Source organism: Pelecanus crispus, chromosome 11 (assembly GCF_030463565.1).
Source record: "Pelecanus crispus isolate bPelCri1 chromosome 11, bPelCri1.pri, whole genome shotgun sequence".
In the NCBI taxonomy this organism is placed as follows: Eukaryota; Metazoa; Chordata; class Aves; order Pelecaniformes; family Pelecanidae; genus Pelecanus; species Pelecanus crispus.
The window spans coordinates 9,299,336-9,319,605 of NC_134653.1; the positions used below are offsets into that span (position 1 = coordinate 9,299,336).

The following is a 20,270-nucleotide window of genomic DNA, read 5'->3' on the forward strand; positions in this document are numbered from 1 at the left end:
CGTGCTCGCCATGGGCTCGACCCCGCCCGTCTTCATCGGCGCCGAGGAGGTGGAGAAGCACCTGCACCGCGCCAGCCTGCTGCTCCCGGCGCTGGAGGCCGCCCTGGCCAACTTCTCGGCCGGCGCGGCGGGAGGCGTCGTGCAGCCCGTGCGCACCGTGGTGCCGGTGCACCGGCACGGCGGGTGAGACGGGCGGGCTGCGGCGCTGCCTTCCCGGCGCCGGGGCGGGCGCTGCGAGGGGGCGGCCCGGCGGGGCCCCGGGGCGGGAGGGGGGCGGTGGGGGAACGCTGCCGGCGGGAGGAGGCGCGGCCCCTTCGGGGCGAGAGACGGGGGTAGCTGCAACGGCGGGCCGGCCCTGCGGCGGGGAAGGGACGGGGTGGAAGGGACGGGAGCATCGGGAAAGGTCGCTGGTACGGAGTTACTGATTAACTGGTCAGTAGCCGTGTGGTGGTAACCACGCCGGTGGCTGCAGGCTCCCGTGCTAAAGGTACAAAAGCAGTATAAGTAATTCCCTTACAAGGTAAAAGTAATGTAAGTAATTCTCTTACAAGGTTCCTAGGGGTGATGCCTGCTTACAGTGCCGCAGACGATGCTCTGACAACCAAGTTGGTGACTTTTTATGAGCATAAGAAGGATTCCTCTGTCCCTTCTCACCAAGCGACTGTACTCTTATTTGACCCCAGAAATGGTTCTTTAAAAGCTGTGAGTTTCATGCATGCCTCTGTGTTCTTCTCTGTTAATGCTCTGTCAGTTCTCTCTTCTGATTCTTAGAAGCTGGAACTGGTGCAAATTGGCCCGAGTTTATCTATATCATCAATGAAAATGTGTTTGTGCCACATGAGGGTTTGGCCTAAAGCCTTATGTGTTTAGTACGTGTTAAACTCTACTCTGCTCTTTACTGCTGCTTGTGATTTGAAGGGAATCTGATGGCTCTCAGGATGACTGGAAGAGAGAAATGATCAGGAAAAAGTTTACCTTGTATTTAAAAGGGGAAAAAAAACTTTGCTGAATAAAAAATTGACCTTGAACTATCTTAAGTTAAATCTAAAGAGACTTACAATTGGTATAACAGGGAATAGTATTCAGAGTCTGATTTTTTTTGTTTGTTTAAAGAATTTAAGAATTTTTTAAGAATGTTTGATAAGTTTCATTATGTTTAGTTTAATGATTATTAAAGAGCCAAAACTGCTCAAGAAAACTATATTGGGCTTTTATGCCTAAACTGTATCAGAAAGCATGTCAGCTTTTTAAGCTGCTTAATTTGTTTGTACGCAGTAGCTAATGCACATTGAGGCAGGAGTGCCCCACTGTGTATGATACACATTAAAGGAATTACATGGTTCCCTGTCATCCCTTTGTACAGACCAAGACAGTGCAGGACTTGTGACCCACTGCCAGTTTGCACTGGTCCCTGGTCTTACTGGAGTGCAGAGTATTGCAGTTACAAAGCGTCCATCCCAGCTGTTAGGAAAAGGTTCTTACTGAGAGGGTGGTCAGTCACTGGAACGGGTTCCCCAGGGAAGTGGTCACGGCACCACGCCTGTCAGAGTTCAAGGAGCGTCTGGACGACGCTCTTAGTCATGTGGTTTAGTTTTAGGTAGTCCTGGAAGGAGCAGGGAGTTGGACTCCGATTCCGATGGGTCCCTTCTGACTTGAGATATTCTATGACTCTATATCGATCTATTCACTGCGTTGGAGAGCCAGGGAAGTGCACTACATGAAGAGCTATGTCAGTTAGGGATGGCTCAGCCCTGACCAGTTTTCACTCCATTTGTGCTGGTGGAATGATGCGGAAGAACTGGAATAGACAAAGAATCTGCCCAGTTTAAATACGTGATTTCGTATGGTTTGCAGTTGCTATAATAGTAATTACCAACTTTTATATTTTTATCTGTGCCCTGTAATATCATATAATTCACAAATTGGGTGAAAATGTTTGGTATTTACTCATATTCTCAATGTTCATTTCAGGTCTATTTGAACTGTTATGTGGTGGTGTGTGGTTGTGTGTTTTGTTTTTTTTTTTTTAAAGGTCCTAGATGGCAGTGTGATTACAGCAAAACGAACAGCTGCAGTTTCTGCAATTGCTACCAAGGTATGTCTTCTGTTTCCTAAATTGGGACAGATTTAGCGGTGTTGTATATAAAATAACTAGCAGGAATGATGTAAATGGCTTTCATCAGATACAGCTTTAAATTAGATTTATGATAACATATGTACCTTCAGGGAAAACTTAAAAGTGGAGTTTTCTGTTTTGAGTGAGTCATGTCTGGCTTTAATGTTTCATGTGTGATTGGAGAAGGAAACTGAGCTACGTCTGTGGCTTGTTCTGTATGCTCTTCTGGGAATTTACTGAGGTGTCTTCTGTGATTTTTCTTTCTTTTGTGCTTGTCTTAACATATTCTTTTACAGCTTTGGGTGGTGCAGCTGTGGTGATAAATTCAGTTTTGTTTAGATACATGTTTTCTGCTGTCGGACCAGCCAGGTGGGTTTTACTGGACCTGGAGAAATGGGAAAAAGGTACATTTCCAGGGGGAAATGTGGGTTCTCCTAGGATAGGTGGATGACTTGCCCAGGATAGATAGATGACTTGCCCAGAGGTGGCTGTCTGTCTGTTAGTTTCTCTGTTGTCACTGGAGGATATCCAGATAACTATCCCTGACTGCAGCCATAAACTTCTCTGTCTGAAGACAGGTGAGGTGTATCTTGCTGTATGTTGCTTTACATCATTTCAGTTTCAGTTGGAAATTATTGATTTTGAATTATTTTTTTTAAACTATATTTGGCTGGGCTGCTAATAGTGGGAGCAGAGCCAGTCACCGTCCATTGCACAGCTGGGTTTTAGTCCTCGCCTCAAAAGATGAGGCAATAAGAAGAGGGCCAGAGCTCTGTTTTTCCACCCATCAGCTTTGCATCAGACTGAAGGCTGATCTCACCGCTTCATTAGTGGCAGTCTTCATGCCAGCGTGACTCTATCCATGGCAATAGAGCTAAACTGACATAAAATTGGAGTGAAGAATCTGTCCCCAAAAGCTTCCCCTGATCCAAGGGACAGAACAATTTACAATGGATTCCTTGGACGTGAGGTTATAGGACCTCATTCATCTCAGCCATTGTGTACTTGGGCAGTCTGACGGTTTTTACACAGTCAAGGCTCTGCTGGCCTCAAAGGAGCTTGGCTGCGGAAGGGACTTCAAGATCAGATCCTTTATTGTCATCTGCTGTTTTGGGAAGTTTTCAGGAGTGTTTGAGTTTAGCTCATAGTTGTCATCTTGTCCTCTTTATGGCATTTGCTTTTCAAAGACCCATGCTTTTATGCAAGGAACCTTTGAAATCAGTGCTTCAGAGTCTTTGAAAGGAACATTAAAAAGAGTTCTTGCTACTGAAAAATGGGATCAATGAGATTTTTTTTTTTAATTTATTTGCAGCAGAATAAGCGTTGAGAGCCTAGACAATTCTAAAGCTTTTTATACAGAAGTGAGTGGCCACAGCAAATGCATAAACAAGACACAAGGATAGCTTCGGGCTGCACTCCAGCATCCCTCTCTTCACCTTTGCCAAGTACTGGTGAATCACAGGCAAGAACTGAACCGTAAAACCAATCATAGAACTGAATTTTAATATTTGTTCCTTAGAAACATCCCTATTCTTAAAATACCTGATGCATACATATCATGGTTCTTGCAAGGCCAAGGTCTGCTTGTGGTATGATTTAGGGCTTCAGTGAATTGAAAAAGAAGGTTTAGTTTGGGGCTATAGGGACCAGTTTATCCACACAGCTACTGCATTCAGTACTGACAACTTTCAGTATTATGAGCCCTGTTTTCAGCCAGTACAGAACATAAACACTATGGTTTTATGTGTCATTAGTCACCTAGGTGTACTACATTATACTAATCTTACAGTGTGCCCAGGCCCCAGAATTTGCATTGGCTTGTGCTGTTGCATGTTAAGCCTGAATTTCAAGAGCCAGACAATTCAAAACTGGAATCAAACCAAGATGTACTTTGGTGCTATTGACACTAGCTTTTGCATTTTAAAAAATTATATATAGAGAGTGAGTGGTAATTGAATATTGTTTTATATTAATATGAGTCAATACTAGCTTTTGCATAAAAATGTTATTTTTTTTGTTTAAAAGGACTAAGGATACTGCTTTCTTTCATAGTATTTTGATATACATTTGTCATATCTGCTAATATATTGTTCTTACTATTTTTTGTATTTGATACTGTTTAGTTGTTAATGCCAACTTTTGCAGAAGTGCTGTGCATTTTGGGAGCTGGTGTTCAAGCATATAGCCATTATGATATCTTCATGGAGCTGTTCACATTTAAAGAGGTAGTGGACACATCTTAACAGGATACATCTATTTTTCTCTATTGTGTTTCAGGAGCACTTAATATAAATAAACCATACTACAGCAAATGGAGTTAAGGGCTTAATCATATTTTGATTCTGTTTTTACAGAACCCAAGAATACTCTGAACAGCTGTAGAATTTCTGAATTTCTTGCTCAAATGTTGGTCATCTTAGAAAAAAAAAAAAGGGGGGGGGAGGTGTTGGTAACAGAGTTGTCCTACTGTGTATGCCATACTTGGATGAGTTTTCTGTGACTTTCCCTTAAATATATTTATTGGAAATATTTGTGTATTATAAATACAGCTGTACAAGGAGCTGTTATTCTGGCATCACAAAACAGTCATTCAATTGTAGCTGCACACACATCAAATTTAGTCACTTGTGTGATGAGAATGTTAAAGGGGAAAAAGCCCACATTTAGGATACATGTAATTATCTACTGAAACTCTGTTCTGTTTCAGCAAGGAGAAATTCTCCGAGCTAATCTGTTTGTCCTTTTTCCTTGAAGGTCAGGATATGGAATCGTACCAAAGAGAAAGCGGTGAAGTTTGCTAATTCAGTTAATGGTCCAGTGCAGGTCTGCTCCTCTGCTCAGGAGGCAGTTACTGGGGCTGATGTAATTATAACAGTCACTATGGCAACAACACCGATTTTGTTTGGAGACTGGGTAAAACCAGGTGCCCATATCAATGGTATGCTATGTTCTGATTGTTTAAAGAATATATTTATTATCACATTGTTTAGCATCAGAAACTGTTGAAAAGCAATACTCTGCTTCTCAGAATGAATGTTCTTTCTGTTTTGACTTTTCCCCTTTAATGAGGACCACTTTTCCCAGCCCTGTCTTCCTGGTTGTCTGGAGCCAGAACTCCTGCATATTTTAGCACTGGATGTTTGTTGGAGCATGGGATATGCTTTTTTCCCTAGTGGTGCATCACCTTTGCTACCATGTTGTCACTTGATGCTTGCCTTGCTCTCCATTTAGATAACCCATACAAATGTTATTTCCAAAGTGATTCCTGCTCATTCTACTGTTTGTTCCCCTGGTAGTTATCATCTTTTCTTCACCCAATTTTGTAAGCTCCTCTATTTGTTACTTTTTGGGCTGATCACGTTGATTTCCTCCTTCCCCCCCCCCCCCCCCGCCTTATAATGATGTTGCCACGCTATTGTTTGGAGTCCCTGGACAGGCCTCCATTTGCTTATTTTATTAATTGTGGGCCTGCTTCAGATGACCTTGTGCACTTTCCAAATGGCATGGTAATAAAACAAAAGCGACTTGTCAAAGGGAACAATTTAAAGGAAGGTCCCACATTCCAGCAGCATCCTACCAATTTTTCAAACTCACTTTTGTCCTTTGTTATTGAATGCTGTTGTCTGTGTTATGTCATGGAATGGAAGCCAGAAGTACAACCAAAATCATTTAAGGTCTACAGTCACTGAGGTGACACATACACAAAGACCCCTCTCCTCTCTTTGCTTTTTTTTCCCCTTATTTTTCCCCCCTCTATTGAGGCATTTGTGCTGTTTGAAGAGGCATTCAGGCAAGATGGAATTTATTATTCCATAACAGTTGGACATTTTTTAAAAACATTTGACTACAGTATAGCTTTTATTTTTTTAGCCCGTAACAAGTTGATAGTGATCTTGCTATATTTAAAAAGTTAAGCTCCTTGATTTGTTTTGTTTCTCCAGATAAGTGAAAATCCATAACCTGCTCAACTTTTACTGCTTATAAAGTTACAAGGAAATAATAGAAGGCTATAGGTTTAAGAATCCTAATGAGTAACATTGAAAACTGTCTGCATGTGCAAGTCTTTGCTGCATAATACTTTTGGTTCTCATCTGTTCAGGATAATTGAGGGATTCTTCAAATCTTATTTTTCTCTATAGACACATAACAAACACAGTCTGGATCAAATGAAAGGACTCTAAAATTCAGGGCTTTTGGTAATGATCTGATGAAAGACGAGGGTACAAGAGATAATGGATAAAGGGAGATGATTTTCTTATTCCTCAGCTACCCAGAGTCTGCTGACAAGGATATTCTACTGACAAATCAAATATTAAATGTTTTGGAGGAGCTGTATTGAGTGTTAGTTAACTCTGTTTAAAAACAATCAAAAAAACCCCCAACAAACTAAAAAGCAACAAAACGCTGTTAATTTGGCAGTTGCAGGAACAGTTTACTGTTTGTCTGCAGAAGAGTTGTAGTCTGTATAACCTTAAGATTATCTTCCCTGAGTTGCGTCACCACATGATCAAAGTTGATTCTAATGGTGCCTTCTGTAAACAGAACAGTGTAATTATGTCACACGTTTATTGGTGTCATTTTCAAGGCTCCTAGCAAAGGCTTATTTGTTTTGTAGCTATACACAGTTACACATATCTTTACATTTCTTGTATTGATACGAGGTGATGAAGGGCTAAGCAGAGCTACTTCCCCTTCTCTTCTCTGTCAGCATTATTTGGAAGGAGGAGTTTGACTAGTGCACCAAAGAGGTAGAAACAGTGCCAGCAAAGAAGCTTGCTTCTACTTCCTGAAGAGCTGCAGTTTAATGCTTCAGCAGGTTGAAATGCAAAGGCCAATTGATTCCAGTTGTTCTGGCTGTGCTTATGGGGAGTATAAGACTTTTGTCGGCAGCAGCATCTGCATGACTAGAGGTCAAGGATGCTGTACGTTTTAATGAGCTGTAATTTGGAGGGTTGGACCCAATGTCATCCTTCATTGACATCAGTGGAAATTCAGGGGGTTAGCACCTTACAGAAACAGGCCATATATATGTCTGTGTTAGAGCTGAGGCCAGGTTGAGAGAAATCCAGGCTTTTTCCCAGTTGCTCAGGCACATCCTATTTTTTTTTGTTGTTTTATCAATCACCATGTCTCCAGTGCTAACATCAGTTTGTTTGTATACTACATTTCCACAAAAATGGCTGGTTTTACTTCACACATGTATTTTGGTCAAAATGTGGTTTGAATTTGTTTTAAACGTTCCCCCAAGTTCATCAGTTTTGTTGTCTTAGCTGTTGGAGCAAGCAGACCAGACTGGAGAGAACTGGATGATGAACTGATGAAGAATTCTGTTCTGTTTGTGGATTCCAGAGAGGCTGCTCTTACAGAATCGGGAGATGTTATATTATCAGGGGTAAGACGTTCTTAAATTACGGACTTTATTTTTGTGGCAATTGGCTTGTGTTTGAAGTGAGCTGGTACTGATGATGTGCTGCACTGAAACTTCTTAGAGCACCAAATGTAGTTGTTAATACTTTCCAGGCACAGGCTGAAGGATAAACTGGTTTCACACTGAGGCTTCTATATGCCTATGACAAAACCATGCAACTTCTGTATCAGCCATTACATGGCACCATATTACAGTAGCATGTTTTCAGTGTTGGCCTTTGTGTACAATAGCAAAGTATTGGTTTTGAAAGTCCTACATTTCCTGCACTGTTTGGTAGTTAATGTTAAATATTTTTCAAATCTATTTGTTAAAACCTGTAACTTTCTTCCCATAATATTTGAGTGTGATTGACACACATCAGGCCTCTCGAGAATGGACAACAGAAGCCAAGCAGACAGTGATCTGCAGAAGTTTGACAGCAGGGACTCTTTTAGGTTTAATGGACTGGGTCTTTTAATTTTTTTTTTTTCCTGAACAAACATGGTTTCCACTTTTGAGGTTTAACCTAAGAGGTGCAGATACGGCAAGGTGTGTGGAACCCCATGTGTTTTATTGGATAAGTAACAAGCAATCCAATGTAATTTACTGACTGAGGAAAGTCTGTCAGCTGTTTGTCTCTGAAAACCATTCCACTCCTCTGTGATTTCTGTCCAGTTTCTGTATTATTTGTCTGAATACTGATCTGCTTCAGTATAGAAAGGACTCGGTTCTGGGGTAGCAGAACTGGAGGAGTTCTTCCTTCTGAAGTCACTCAGGAAAACGTTTTCTCTTAACATATGTATGGATATTATGTTTTTGTATAAATATGCATTTGTTTTACAGGCAGAGATTTTTGCTGAGCTGGGAGAGGTAGTGAAGGGTACAAAACCAGCCCTGCCTGAGAAAACAACAGTGTTTAAATCACTGGGTAAGAACAACCCCTCCTGTGTCCAAGTCTGACAGAAAACAATGCCTTGTTATTTATTAGGTCCCTCATGCATGGGAAAGCTGCTGATCGTCTTCAAAACTGCTGTGGCAATGCACTGTCCAGAAGAAACTAGAATGTGATTTGCATTTTTCCCTTTTTATTTCCCTTTTTATTTATCTAGCAGGACTGATGTAATTAAAAGTGATAGGAAAGCAAACAAACAATAGGAAGAAGTACATTTTCTATTTCACAATTGTTCAACACATGACTGCAACGTTTATTAATACAGCTCCAACCCGAATGCCCTGCTGTTATGCCCCTGAGGTCTGTCTGACCTACAGACAATGTGGCAGTGTGCTGTGGGGTTGGAGTTGATGTCTGGGAGAAGGAGGTCCCAAAGGGCCAAGTTGTGATATAGACGCTGAAAATTAGATTGGTACTATTACATTAACTTCATATAGCACACCTAACAGTTACATGATGGCTATAAACTCTGAATGTTACACTGGAGGTGTTTGGGATGGGGAATGATTTCTGTTCATGTCCAGTTAAATAATTTCCCGAGTCCTTCTGTTCCCTTCTGAACCTAAATTATTTTGTACAGCTGAAGAACTGTTTGAAGGTGACTTTAATTCTTTTTCAGGGATGGCAGTTGAAGATACAGTAGCAGCAAAATTTGTTTATGACTCATGGTCAGCTGGTGACTGAAGAGAGAAGTCTACAATACCAACAAGGCCAAGAAAATTGTTTGCACTTAGTTTCCTTGGATCTTTTGTTAATAAGAAAGGCACCAATCCTATCTGAATGTGACCTTTCTAGAACGTTCAAGAATGAAAAGTAAAATTTCGGCAATAGACTAATTTCTACGGTTTTCTAATGGCAGTATTAGATACCTGCAGTATTACTAAGAAATGTATCTCATGCAACAGCAAGTATTAGATGTTTGCAGTGATACTAACAAGGGTATTGTTACATATTTTTGGTATAATTCTGGAATCAATGCCTTTCCTCCCTAATTATTTATGTAGCAGAAGTCTGTGGGTATATTTTGTGATTTTAGAGAGGTAATTCGTACTGGAGAAAAATATATCAGTTTGGAGAATGGACTCTGTCATCATATTTGCCTGTGGTGGTACTTGAAACGCAACTGTGGGTTTCAGGGCTATGCAGCCTAGTCTTCAGTCTCTCCTGGGAACACAGCCCACCCCTGACTCCTGGGCACCCTCCCCCCCCTTCTAGCTCAGACTGGGATCTGGAAGTCACCATCCTTACTGTCACCCCCCACAGTCCCCCTTCTCTGCCCTTAGACCCTATGGTTTTTCATTTAAGAGCACATTCCTGAGTGGAAGTTTATGTAAATAATGATGCCTTCATACAGTTAGATTTCTGACTTTTTTTGTGAAAGACCTAGCTCAGGAAGACTTAAGAGTGCAAAAAATCAGAGCTAATACTATGTACATTTTAACTGGGAGGAAACTATACTCAGTACCTCCCTTAGTACATTCCTGAGTGGGATATTGCCATTTTCATATTGCAAGGAGTCACTCAAAATGTGATTACTAAAAGTGTGTTTTGATTTAACTTTTATCTGTATTCTGTGGGGAGATTTTTTTTTATTAGCCTATGGTGTTTCAGTTCTTTTTCTAAGCTTCTTGAAGATTGGAACCGTGTAAATTGATTCAGTAGGATAAACTTCAGGTATACAGGCAAGTATTTTCACCTTGGCTGTACTATGCATTGATTGGTAATTGTTCTTTTATTCCAGTGGGTATTTGCTGGGGCAGCAATTTCCATGATCCTTTCTTGGTGAAAGAATCCAGTGATGTTCTACATAAGGAAAAGTTCCAGTTTTGTGCTGTTATGCAACTGCCTTACAAAACATTGAGCATCTGCTGAAAAACAGCTATTGCCCTGGAAACAAATTCCTGTCTCAGGCTAGAGTTGTGCCTTATGAAATTTTATTTCTACTTAATATTATTTCATGCAGGCTATTAAATGTTTCTTCACTCTCTGGAAGGATTAGATGACACAGTCATTCTATATTGATGCCAGTAGAATACAGCAGAGCAACAAGGAGGTTCAGAAGCAGTTAGCGTTAAAGCTATTAATGGTGCATAAGTAAGTACAGAAGAGGTTAATGAGTACAGTGCAGGTGTGACGTAAATAATACTCCAAGTTATAAGCCTCGTGTAAACCAGTTGAAGAAAGTAGTAAGTGGCGGAGTTTGTAATTTGCAGAGCTTTTAGCATGGAAGGGTACCAGGCCAGTAAGTGAATAGGGCCAAAGGATGTGTTTGTGTGGATAGAAATCTAACTCCATTGACCTTGTTTATATCAGCAGAAAAAAGAACAGAAATTTCTCTACAAGCTTTTGCATTTTTTAATTGTAGCAAAATTACCCTCTGTTTTTACACGTGTTTTTTCTTCTGTGTCATTTCTGAAGCGTTCAGCATTGCATGTGTTGACTTAGCCTGTTACTTCAGCAATGGAGAACTCCACTAGTGTGAGACAAATGTGACAGCCATTGATGTTCCCTAATTCACGAACTGTATGGAAACTTGCACTTACTATTTATGACAATATTATCCCAGTTCTGTGCCTGTGTAAAATAAGGTTTGTAATTTGAAGTGAGATACAGTGTTTGGGAAGAAGACAAATACAGTTTATTTTCACATGTACTCTTCTACAGACTATACACTTTAAAAGTAGATGGAACTAGTCCAAAAACCTGGTTCTGACAACCCACAGTGTTCTTGGCTTTCGTTGGCAATAGGAGATTTTGGGAGCCTGGCTGCAGCATTGTACCTCTGAATTCATGAAGAGGATTCAATTCAATTACAATGGGAGTTGCTTGGATGATGTCTTTCAGATTTTTTTTGGGGGGGGGGGGGGGGGGGTGCAGAAATAATAGCCTTAATTTTCATGTTTCCTTCTCTTACACAATTTCTTGAGACTGATTTGCGACTTGCATTTATGTTAAAATTAAATAGATACTGCTGGTTTGCTTTCATTTTTGTTGTCTATTACTTTTGTTTTGGGTGGGTTTTTGTTTTTTGAAGATGAGGAAGAAATTATTCAAGTTGCTGCAGTGACTACTTTGTCAGTAAATGCGATCACTGAATGTAGAGGGGAAAACAAATTGAGACTGCTCTGCTCCGCTGTGATGCTCAGTTTTGCAGTCATTATCCCATGCTGTACATTTCTTCCTCTTGATGTCTGTCCAGTGCAGAGTATTAAATCCTTAAGGAAGGAGGATCTTGTACTTGGCAGGGCTGTGATCATGTGAGATCCCATAGTTCTATGATTTGGGTTTGGATTGGGCTATGAGATTGTACATGTGATACATAAAGTGTCTCCAACTGAGCTGTGGTGTACAAATATTACAAAGGAGTCAGATCTGGGATTCACTAATTTAAATACTTCAAATTATAAAAGAAACAGAGGGGTTGGTGGAAAAAAATTGGAAAACAGCAAAGCACATAAGTGGAAAAAACTGAAATGTGAATGTTCCTTTTTACTTTTTTTTTTTTTACCCCCCCAATTGTTCCACATGGCTGCTTTATACTAGAGGCCAATTTCCAGGACCACCCTGCAAGAAAAGGACTAGCACTATTGCACTTTTAAAATTTATTTTAAAAGGGTGTGTGTATATATATATATTGGGGTTGATTCAGTTGCCTAAACATAAGTGTCATGTGGGGTGCTCTGGGGCTTATTCAGTCTCTAGATGCAGTTCAGAAGGACAAGGAACTCCTTCCCACAGATGTTGTGCTGTACCTGCTAGCTCCATAGTTACTGTGGATACCCAAGGACATACCAACACATGCTGGATGCTTGTGACAACTGAGTCAATCAAATTACAGGCAGAGAGTCTCTGCCATTATCTCTGGTTGTCAGAGGTCACAGTAGTCAGGCAGATTTACAGATGAGTATGTGGAGGGGCAGATTTTCAGTGCAATTTAGAGATACTTGGGGCCTATCACAGAACTGCTGAAGCTGTTCTGTGATAATGGCAGGTACTGGACAGGTCCTCCGTGAGTGACACCACTCACTGATGTTTTGGTGTGTTGTGAGCAGGTCACAAGCATTTGGGCAGGTAAAGAACCAGCGAATATGTCAGTTATGTGTCTGAGTGATAGGATTTGACCCTTCAACATCCACTCATCGTATGCCTTCAAATACGTAAGATCTATCATTTCCTTCTTGCTTTGTTAAACATTTGGGAGTTTGTTAGCCAAAATGAAAACAACCCAGCAGGTTAGTAACACAGAGTCTGGGGGGATGCTGTCTGATTTAATTACTGTGCTGAGCACAGCATTCATTTAAGGTTGCGTAGAACAGGACTCTGATGTGACTGCTTAACAGAAGAAAATATCAACCTGCTGAAGTACAGGAATCCAAGGAGGAAAGAATGCAGTATAAACTCCACCAAACAAAAGGGACTATAATACACAAAGTAACAAGAAGAAGATGTGGAAAGAAGGAAGCATGACACAATAGATTAACTAGGATTAGTGTCTACAAATGCCATATACCCCTAAGGAGGAAAAATGATAGCTGACTAATGGAAAGCTGTAAAAAGAGATTTAAAGATAAAAGTCCTGCTAATAATTGTGTCTCTAAAATCTGAGATCTTAGGCAGGGCAAGACTGCTAGAAGCACCTTATTAGATTCACAAAACTCAACAGGGCTGATTAATTCATATCAGGTAGTGCTGTCTTCCCAAGGGAACAGGCCCAAGAGAGATGCAGGGAACCCTGCTGTGAATGCCTCCAGATAGACTGTAAAGAACAGGAGCTTCCACAGAAGCAGTCTCATTTTCTTCCTCTTTTCATGAGCTGGGTGTGTGTGTTACATGCAGTTGTCAGGCTGAGGCTGACAACAACCAACAGAAAATGCTAGGTGATGAAAGTCCTGGTTTCTGGGACTTCACATGGCAAATGCACCCTATAGGAACCAAGCTGATAGTATATCAAAACAGATCAAAAATGTTGAAAATAAAACTTCAGCTTCTTGTAGTTAAAAGTATCGCAGTCGATGCTGTTATAGGACATGATGGGTGCTGGCAACTGGGTCCAGTCTAATGAGATAAGAGAAAATAACACAACTCACACTGAACATCTCTTGGCAAGGTACTTAATGTATTTTTAAATTAGTATCAATACTGTAGCAAAACACTTTACTGATGAGAGCATGAAACTGGCTGTAAATTAGTCTTATTTACATTCATTCAGAGGCTATTAGAGTCAATAAGCCATAGCTGAAATCAAGATTCAGATGCTATTTCTAATGTATCATCAGTACCAGGAAGGGCAGTTTGCAGCAATCTAACAGAAGCAAATGGAGAAAACTCAAAGCTCTCAAGCTTTGGGAATGCTCTTTGCATTGTGCTTTTGGAGGAGAAGGGAAGGGCTTTATTAAGGAATGTAGCGTGGCTGGCCTTCGCTAATATTTTAAGTTATTCTGATGAGAAGAAATCCAATCCCTATAAACAGTTCAGGGAGAAAAAGGTTTAAATCTATAGCTTTTGGGTTTTTTACCTTCACATTCTTTCTTTTTGGCAGAATATGCTTGAATTAATATCCTGCTCACCACAGCCATCTATCCAGAGAGAAAATCTTTGTCCTTACTGTACTGTCTAAAGCAATTGGTAACCTCTCTGCCTTTTGCTTTAGCAGATGTCTGAAAAGAATTGTGTGCTCTTTGGAAAGAGGGAAAGAATGAATCAGTGTGTAGGTTACAGCAACAGGTATGTTAATTTATAAGCAAGTATCTACAGTCTTTCCAGGGTTCTTGAGTGCTTGTTTTCTTTTATTTATGGCGTTCAGGACTTTCTTTCGTGGCCCAAGCTCCATCTGAATGCTCTGTAGATCTTCATCAGAACATAGCATCAGGGTATCTAAATCAATTTTTTCCCTCATAAAGACTGGAAGAAACTCATCCAGCATCTGTGATGCCAGAAATACTTCAAGGGGTGTGTTCTCTGCTTCGTCGTCATCCCAAATGACTTCTTCCTCATGCCAAGGGATATCAGCACCATTTTCAGCATCATCTTCCCTGTCGTTCTCAGAATTCTCATACTGAAAGAACTCACTGGAGATTTTAAAGCTTATACCTTCTTTCTCAGAAGACACAGTTCCAGGATTTACATCTGCAGCCAAATTCCTTCCAAATACAATCTTGCCGAGACCTGGCCGCTTAAAAATGGAGAGCTGACTGTCATTATCAGAAAAGTTTTTCTCTCCGAGGTCATTCAGTAATTCATCCTCCTCTTTCTCATTGAACAAATGCATCACAGTTCTCCTACCCGTACCATCCTCTTGGTCATTGCTTTGTGTTTCGTGGCTTCTTGTGCTGTCAGCTGTCTTTTTTGCCTTCAGTTTGAAGGTATCTTTCAGATTTTTGGAGAAAGGACTTGTTGTATTTGAAGCAAAGAGACTAGGCATCTTTACTCTGGAGTGTGTCCCTCTGGACGAATTTACTGTGCCAACCTTTTCTTTTGTATAATTCCGGTTCATTTCATGCTGGTGTTTCTCTTGGCGCTTCTCGCATTCCTTGATTTGTTTCTCCACATTCCTCTGGGCCTGCGCTTTGAGTTTGGAGACCTTCTTTGGGTTCAGTATGTTCTGCTCAGTGGCAGCTTTGTCCAGGATTCGGACACATTCATCGCGGTCTCTGCTGGCAGCCACCTCCAGGGGAGTGCGGAGGTCATTGTCCAGAGCAAATATATTTGCACCGAAGTTGATCAAAAAAGAAACACAGTGGATGTGACCATTGCAAGCAGCGTGGTGGAGAGGAGTGTTCCCCCAGATGTCACATTTGTCTGGATCACCTCTGAGAAGGAAAATAGCATACGGTGAGCTGGACGTACCCAAGCATAGCACTGCAGTGGGATTGAACCAATACTAAATATTTAGCTCAGCTTTGCTATGAGGAGTACAGCCTAATGAAAATCGTAGAATCATAGAATTGTTTAGGTTAGAAAAGACCTTTAAGATCATCCAGTCCAACCATTAACCTAACATCGCCAAGTCCACTAAACCAATTAAGGGTAGAGTAGCAATTTCGTATTTCCTGGCTTGGTGGCTGGATTATTTTTAATGAAAGTAAAAACTAGGAGTCATTAAGATTGGAAAGGATCTCTAAGATCATCAGTCCAACCATCAACCCAACACCACCATGCCCACTAAACCATGTCCCAAAGTGCCATGTCTACCTGTTTTTTGAACACTTGCAGGGATGGTGACTCTACCACCTCTAGCTCCGTCCTCTAGAACAGTGCCGCACCTACTCACACGAGCACTGAGTTTCTCTCTGTGTGTGGTATAAGTTCTAATTCCTGCCTGTCTGCAGGCCCAGGCTTCAACTTACACTCATTGGAATTCATGGCAAAATTGCGTCAATAGCTTTTGGATGGAATATTTTAAAGGCTTTTTGGTGACTCTTCACTTTTGCATGTCAAATGCAGGGACAATATTAGGAGGATTCTTCACTGGCCACAGTGATACATATTTAATGAGCCCATGCAGTAATGTTTTTGGTAGGTGATAGGTAAATGACTGGGAGTAAAGCCCTGATTACACATTTGTCTCCATTGCTATTAGATTAAGCTCAGATAGATGCCGTTGTTTTTCTTTAGCTATTTTGTTCTCCTTAAGCTGCTTTTGCTCATGGGGTTTGAAAAGCAGAAGCTCATTTGAAAATAAAATACCACATCTTTTCAATTGAATTTAAAGCTGGTGAAAAGTATTGCTTTCCTTTTAACTCTTGCACTGACTTCACACTGAACTGCTGCCTGCAGATGAGAATCGGCCTGAATCTTTTAACTCGTATTTGGCAGGATCAACATTAGCAATGGTTCAGAACAGAGCTTGAGTCATCTGTGACCAATAACCAAGGCAGCCACAGTAGCCCAAAGCCTTTAATAACTTCAGAGCCAGGGGCCGAATTTACAAGGAGAATTTCTACTCTTGGGAGTTTAAACATGGAGATTCGTTCCACAGGAGCGGTACTATGAATGAAATGGTACATCCCATCACAAAATCTCCTTCAGGCATTGATCTCTGGCTTTGAGTATCTCTGGAGAAAAGCACTAACATTATTTGTTGAGGGCCAAATGTGAAAACATCCTTCAGCCTGAAATGCCACAGGCGGGAGGGAGTTTGGGGGTCTCTGCAGAGCTGAGATGGGGAGCTGCTCGTGTTGAGAAACAATGGCCAGTCTGAGCATGCCAGGCTGCAAAAGCGCAGGCATTTCTACAAAGAGGTGGCAGCTGAGGATCAAAGTTTCTCCACTTAGACATGTGGAAACCATGTGTACATATTTCTGCTTTTGTGGCTCTGCCCTGGGGAGCTGCCTGACTGCGGCCAAGCGTGCCAGATTCCTTAATTCCCACATTAGCAAACAGGCTGCTTCTCCTGAGCCTTGGGAGTACTGGGTCATCCATCCTCCCCCAGGTCCCTTCATGGCTGTTTGTGGTCTCTTTTCCCTGTGGAGCCTGCCAGCCTTTGAGCCTCAAACAATTGACAAACTGGAGTGTCTGTTCCCAGCTCAGTGGGACTTTGGGTAAGGTTTGACATCTACTTTGGGTTCTCATACTCCTCTTTTCCCTGCTTTCCCAAGAAAGAGGCTCACACAAAAGAGAGCAGATCTGCTACTTGGTCTTGCCTTTATTCATGTACCTGCAAAGCAAGCAGAGAAAATGTCTCTTGAAGCCTGGGAAGATAAACTATTTCAAGATGAAAGGGGTTTATTGTTAGTATTGCTACATTTTCCAAGGGCTGGATGTGTTGCAAGCTTCAGAATCCTAAAATCTGCAACCACTGTACAGAAAATCATCATGTATTTCAGTGCCTTTGTCAGAAAATGTCTTCAAGGAAAGGATGAATTTGTTAAAAATAATTAAAATACTTTCTCACAAGAAAACATTAACTGGCTGCAGAACAGATTGAATGTCTTCCAAAATTCAGCTTCTCCCAAGAAAACCAGTGAGACTACAGCCATATTTCTGACAGCCCCAGCTTGCTGAGTGTGTCAAGAAATCTTGGATTAAAATAGAGGTGAATGCATATGTTTGAAGATTTTGAGGGCAATGCTACCCCAAAGCTGTCCTCTACCAAGAAAAAAAGTTAGAAATACATTAAAAACCAAATACATAGAAATTCTGGTCTTTGTGTCATCCTCTGTGACTTCTATCGGCTTATATTGTAGAAGACATATTTTTCACTCAGATTTAAAAAAAAAATGATTTTATTATTTGTTCCTTAGCTAGTTCTGTCTTCTAGGTGTTCAGGGACAAGCCTTTATTGACTCTAGATATTTCCTTGGAGCTGCCTTAATTATATGAGTTGAAAAACTGTCAATCTATTTTTGCTTCTCCTGGGGACACAGCAATAACCACGCAGTCCAAAGGTCTTTTTTATTGCGTTATTACAGCCACACCTGAGCTCAATGAGCTATAAAGCAAATCTGTGAAAAACCTATTTTTGTTCCATATTTTCAATTCTATTTTCAATAAAAGAAAACTCAGATCCAAATAGTTATTCAACTTTTCCCTCCAATCTTCTTTAAACTATTATGATTGAAAATACAGGTCAATTTAATCCTCACCTCAGCCCAGAAAGAATATCTTATTAACTGTATGCCTATACAAAAGCAGGTTTTCTTCTATTAGATCTTATTACAGAATCACAGCTTAAAAGGTAGGCTCCAAGCAAGAGCGTATGGAGGGTGGGGAGGTAATTAGCATTTCAATAATACATTTACATTTTAAGCATGTAATACATTTAAATGATACCACACAGAAATATTATTAGAAAATAAACCTGTAGAAAACCTTCCTTTACTTTTTTTTTTTTTTTCAGGTTTGCAAGTATTGTACCCCAGCTTCTGAAACAGTATGTTCGTTTTTATCATTACGGTAGTTGCTAATACTATAAAAAGCAGAGAAATAGCAATTTTAGACATTACCGTCTCAAAACTATCAGTTGTGACTTGCCTCTGGGAAGCATTAAACCTTCACAGGTGCCTACTAACTGCACTTTGGAAGCAAATGGGAGAGATTTTTTGCTGAAAGTGTTTCAAACAATGCATGGTCTCTTCTCCCAAGTAGCTAGCGATAGGACAAGAGGAAATGGGCTTAAGCTGCGCCAGGGGAGGTTTAGACTGGAAATTAGGAAAAATTTCTTTACGGAAAGGGTGGTCAGGCATTGGAACAGGCTGCCCAGAGAGGTGGTGGAGTCACCATCCCTGGAGGCGTTTAAAAAACGGGTAGATGTGGCACTTCGGGATATGGTTTAGTCTGGTCTACCCTTGATTAGTCTAGAGTGGGCTTGGTAGTGTAGGTTAATGGTTGGACTGGATGATCTTAAAGGTCTTTTCCAACCTAGATGATTCTATGATTCTATGATTCTATGATTTCTCTAGAGCCAGTTTCAAAGATATATTATCACCAAAGGCTGTCGGCCAACTTCTCCTCCATTATGGTGAGGTGAGGTCCCAGGGCCCTGCTCCCGCTAACTGCTCCCTGCAGACTCCACGTATGAGGCGGTCCCACTGATGCTGATGCAGCTTCACCGACCGCACGTACAGACCTGCTCACAGGCTCTGGGCTATTGCAAATGAAGAAAACCAATTCTTGGCAATGCATTGAAAGAAATGACCGTGATTTTCAGCCTTTTGGGTCTGAGGTTATCGGGGCATTAGAAAAATGACGCACTAACTATAGTTTTAAGCCACAAGCTTTAAGCAATGGCGGCTGATTGACTTACCCCCTCCGACATATGACTTCCAGAGCTTCTAGATACCCATGGTATGCTGCCAGAAGGGTGGGCGTCATCCCGGCTTCATCCGAAGTATTGAGGTCTTTCCTAGTGGCTTCTTTCAAGAGGCCTAAGTTGCCATCAGCTGCTGCTTTGTGATACCTGCTGGACATTTTCAGTAACTTCTGGTTTCCCAAAGCAGCTCTGAATGATATCCAGACTGTACAGTCACCCTTCCATGACAGGGACAGTTCATTAATGATTACAAGTTGAGACGTCCCCATGACGATGGAAATGAGGAGGGCAAAGTTCATCCTAGCAGACAACTTATCTGGAGCTCTGCATAGGTAATAAGGCGATGATGTGGTGAATGCTTTCGTTTTCTGGAAGGTGGCTCTGCCGTTCACCATTCATTGCATACTTGTCTATTTAAACGTAGAGGGGATTCATTCATCCCCTCCGTGTCTTTGCCTAACTGTTCTGGGAAAACTTCAAAAGGACCTTGAACTTCAAAAAACCTTCAAAAGGCCATGGCTGTCAGTACAACCAGATTTCACCCTAAGTAGTAAAGTATCCCTGAGTTTTGATAGGATGAAGTGCGTAAGCAGTTACCTTTACTGGTGAAGTCCTTTGGAACCTATCATTTACTGGGTTGCTGCATTTAAAAACAAGCCTCTCCCCCGCCAAACCAGGCACATGCATGAAGCCATTTCATGTACACAGATTGATGTGCAGATGGAAACAGGCCTGTCAGGACCAGGGTGGTGTTTGGATAAAACTGCCAGCAGGTCTGCAAGTTACAGCAGGCAAAACCACCGGCTATGTGGTTGATGTGCATGATCTTTTTAACCGCAAATTGCATTTCAGCAGAGGATCTTAAGGCACTTGGCAAATATAAATTAATCTAATGGGTATTGTAATGTCTGGCAAAAAATGTGCAGGATTTCCTCAGGATAGCACAGGGAATTCAAGAAATGGAGAAGTGATGGGCCTGAACCCACTGGCCCAGCCTGGGCGCTGTGGTCCTCGACTGGGAACGGATGGGTCCGGTCCCCATCTC

At 41.2% G+C, this 20,270-nt stretch overlaps 3 protein-coding genes across 3 annotated transcripts in view; 2 read left to right on the forward strand and 1 right to left on the reverse strand.

The window, feature by feature from the left end:
- Positions 1-20,270, forward strand: part of IGSF6 (immunoglobulin superfamily member 6) — a 313,504-nt gene that overhangs the window by 269,215 nt on the left and 24,019 nt on the right. The gene's annotated exons all lie outside the window — the stretch shown is intronic.
- Positions 11-9,159, forward strand: CRYM (crystallin mu). Its single transcript, XM_075719016.1, has 8 exons — positions 11-183; positions 552-702; positions 2,033-2,095; positions 4,240-4,341; positions 4,871-5,054; positions 7,387-7,508; positions 8,367-8,451; positions 9,095-9,159. The coding sequence occupies exons 1-8, from the start codon at positions 11-13 to the stop codon at positions 9,157-9,159; spliced, it is 945 nt and encodes a 314-aa protein (XP_075575131.1).
- On the reverse strand, positions 14,210-19,383 carry ANKS4B (ankyrin repeat and sterile alpha motif domain containing 4B). Its single transcript, XM_009483628.1, has 2 exons — positions 19,220-19,383; positions 14,210-15,284 (listed from the first exon to the last, which is right to left on the reverse strand). The coding sequence occupies exons 1-2, from the start codon at positions 19,381-19,383 to the stop codon at positions 14,210-14,212; spliced, it is 1,239 nt and encodes a 412-aa protein (XP_009481903.1).

What these genes read in the sequence shown, in the direction of transcription:
- CRYM (XM_075719016.1), top strand. Translation starts at nt 11, where the DNA reads ATGGGCTCGACCCCGCCCGTCTTCATCGGCGCCGAGGAGGTGGAGAAG. An exon ending in GAGATGTTATATTATCAGGG is followed by an intron (nt 7,509 to 8,366) that starts GTAAGACGTTCT and finishes TTTGTTTTACAG; the next exon opens with GCAGAGATTTTTGCTGAGCT. An exon ending in AACAGTGTTTAAATCACTGG is followed by an intron (nt 8,452 to 9,094) that starts GTAAGAACAACC and finishes ATTCTTTTTCAG; the next exon opens with GGATGGCAGTTGAAGATACA.
- ANKS4B (XM_009483628.1), bottom strand. Translation starts at nt 19,383, where the DNA reads ATGTCCAGCAGGTATCACAAAGCAGCAGCTGATGGCAACTTAGGCCTC. An exon ending in GAAGTCATATGTCGGAGGGG is followed by an intron (nt 15,285 to 19,219) that starts GTAAGTCAATCA and finishes TTTCCTTCTCAG; the next exon opens with AGGTGATCCAGACAAATGTG.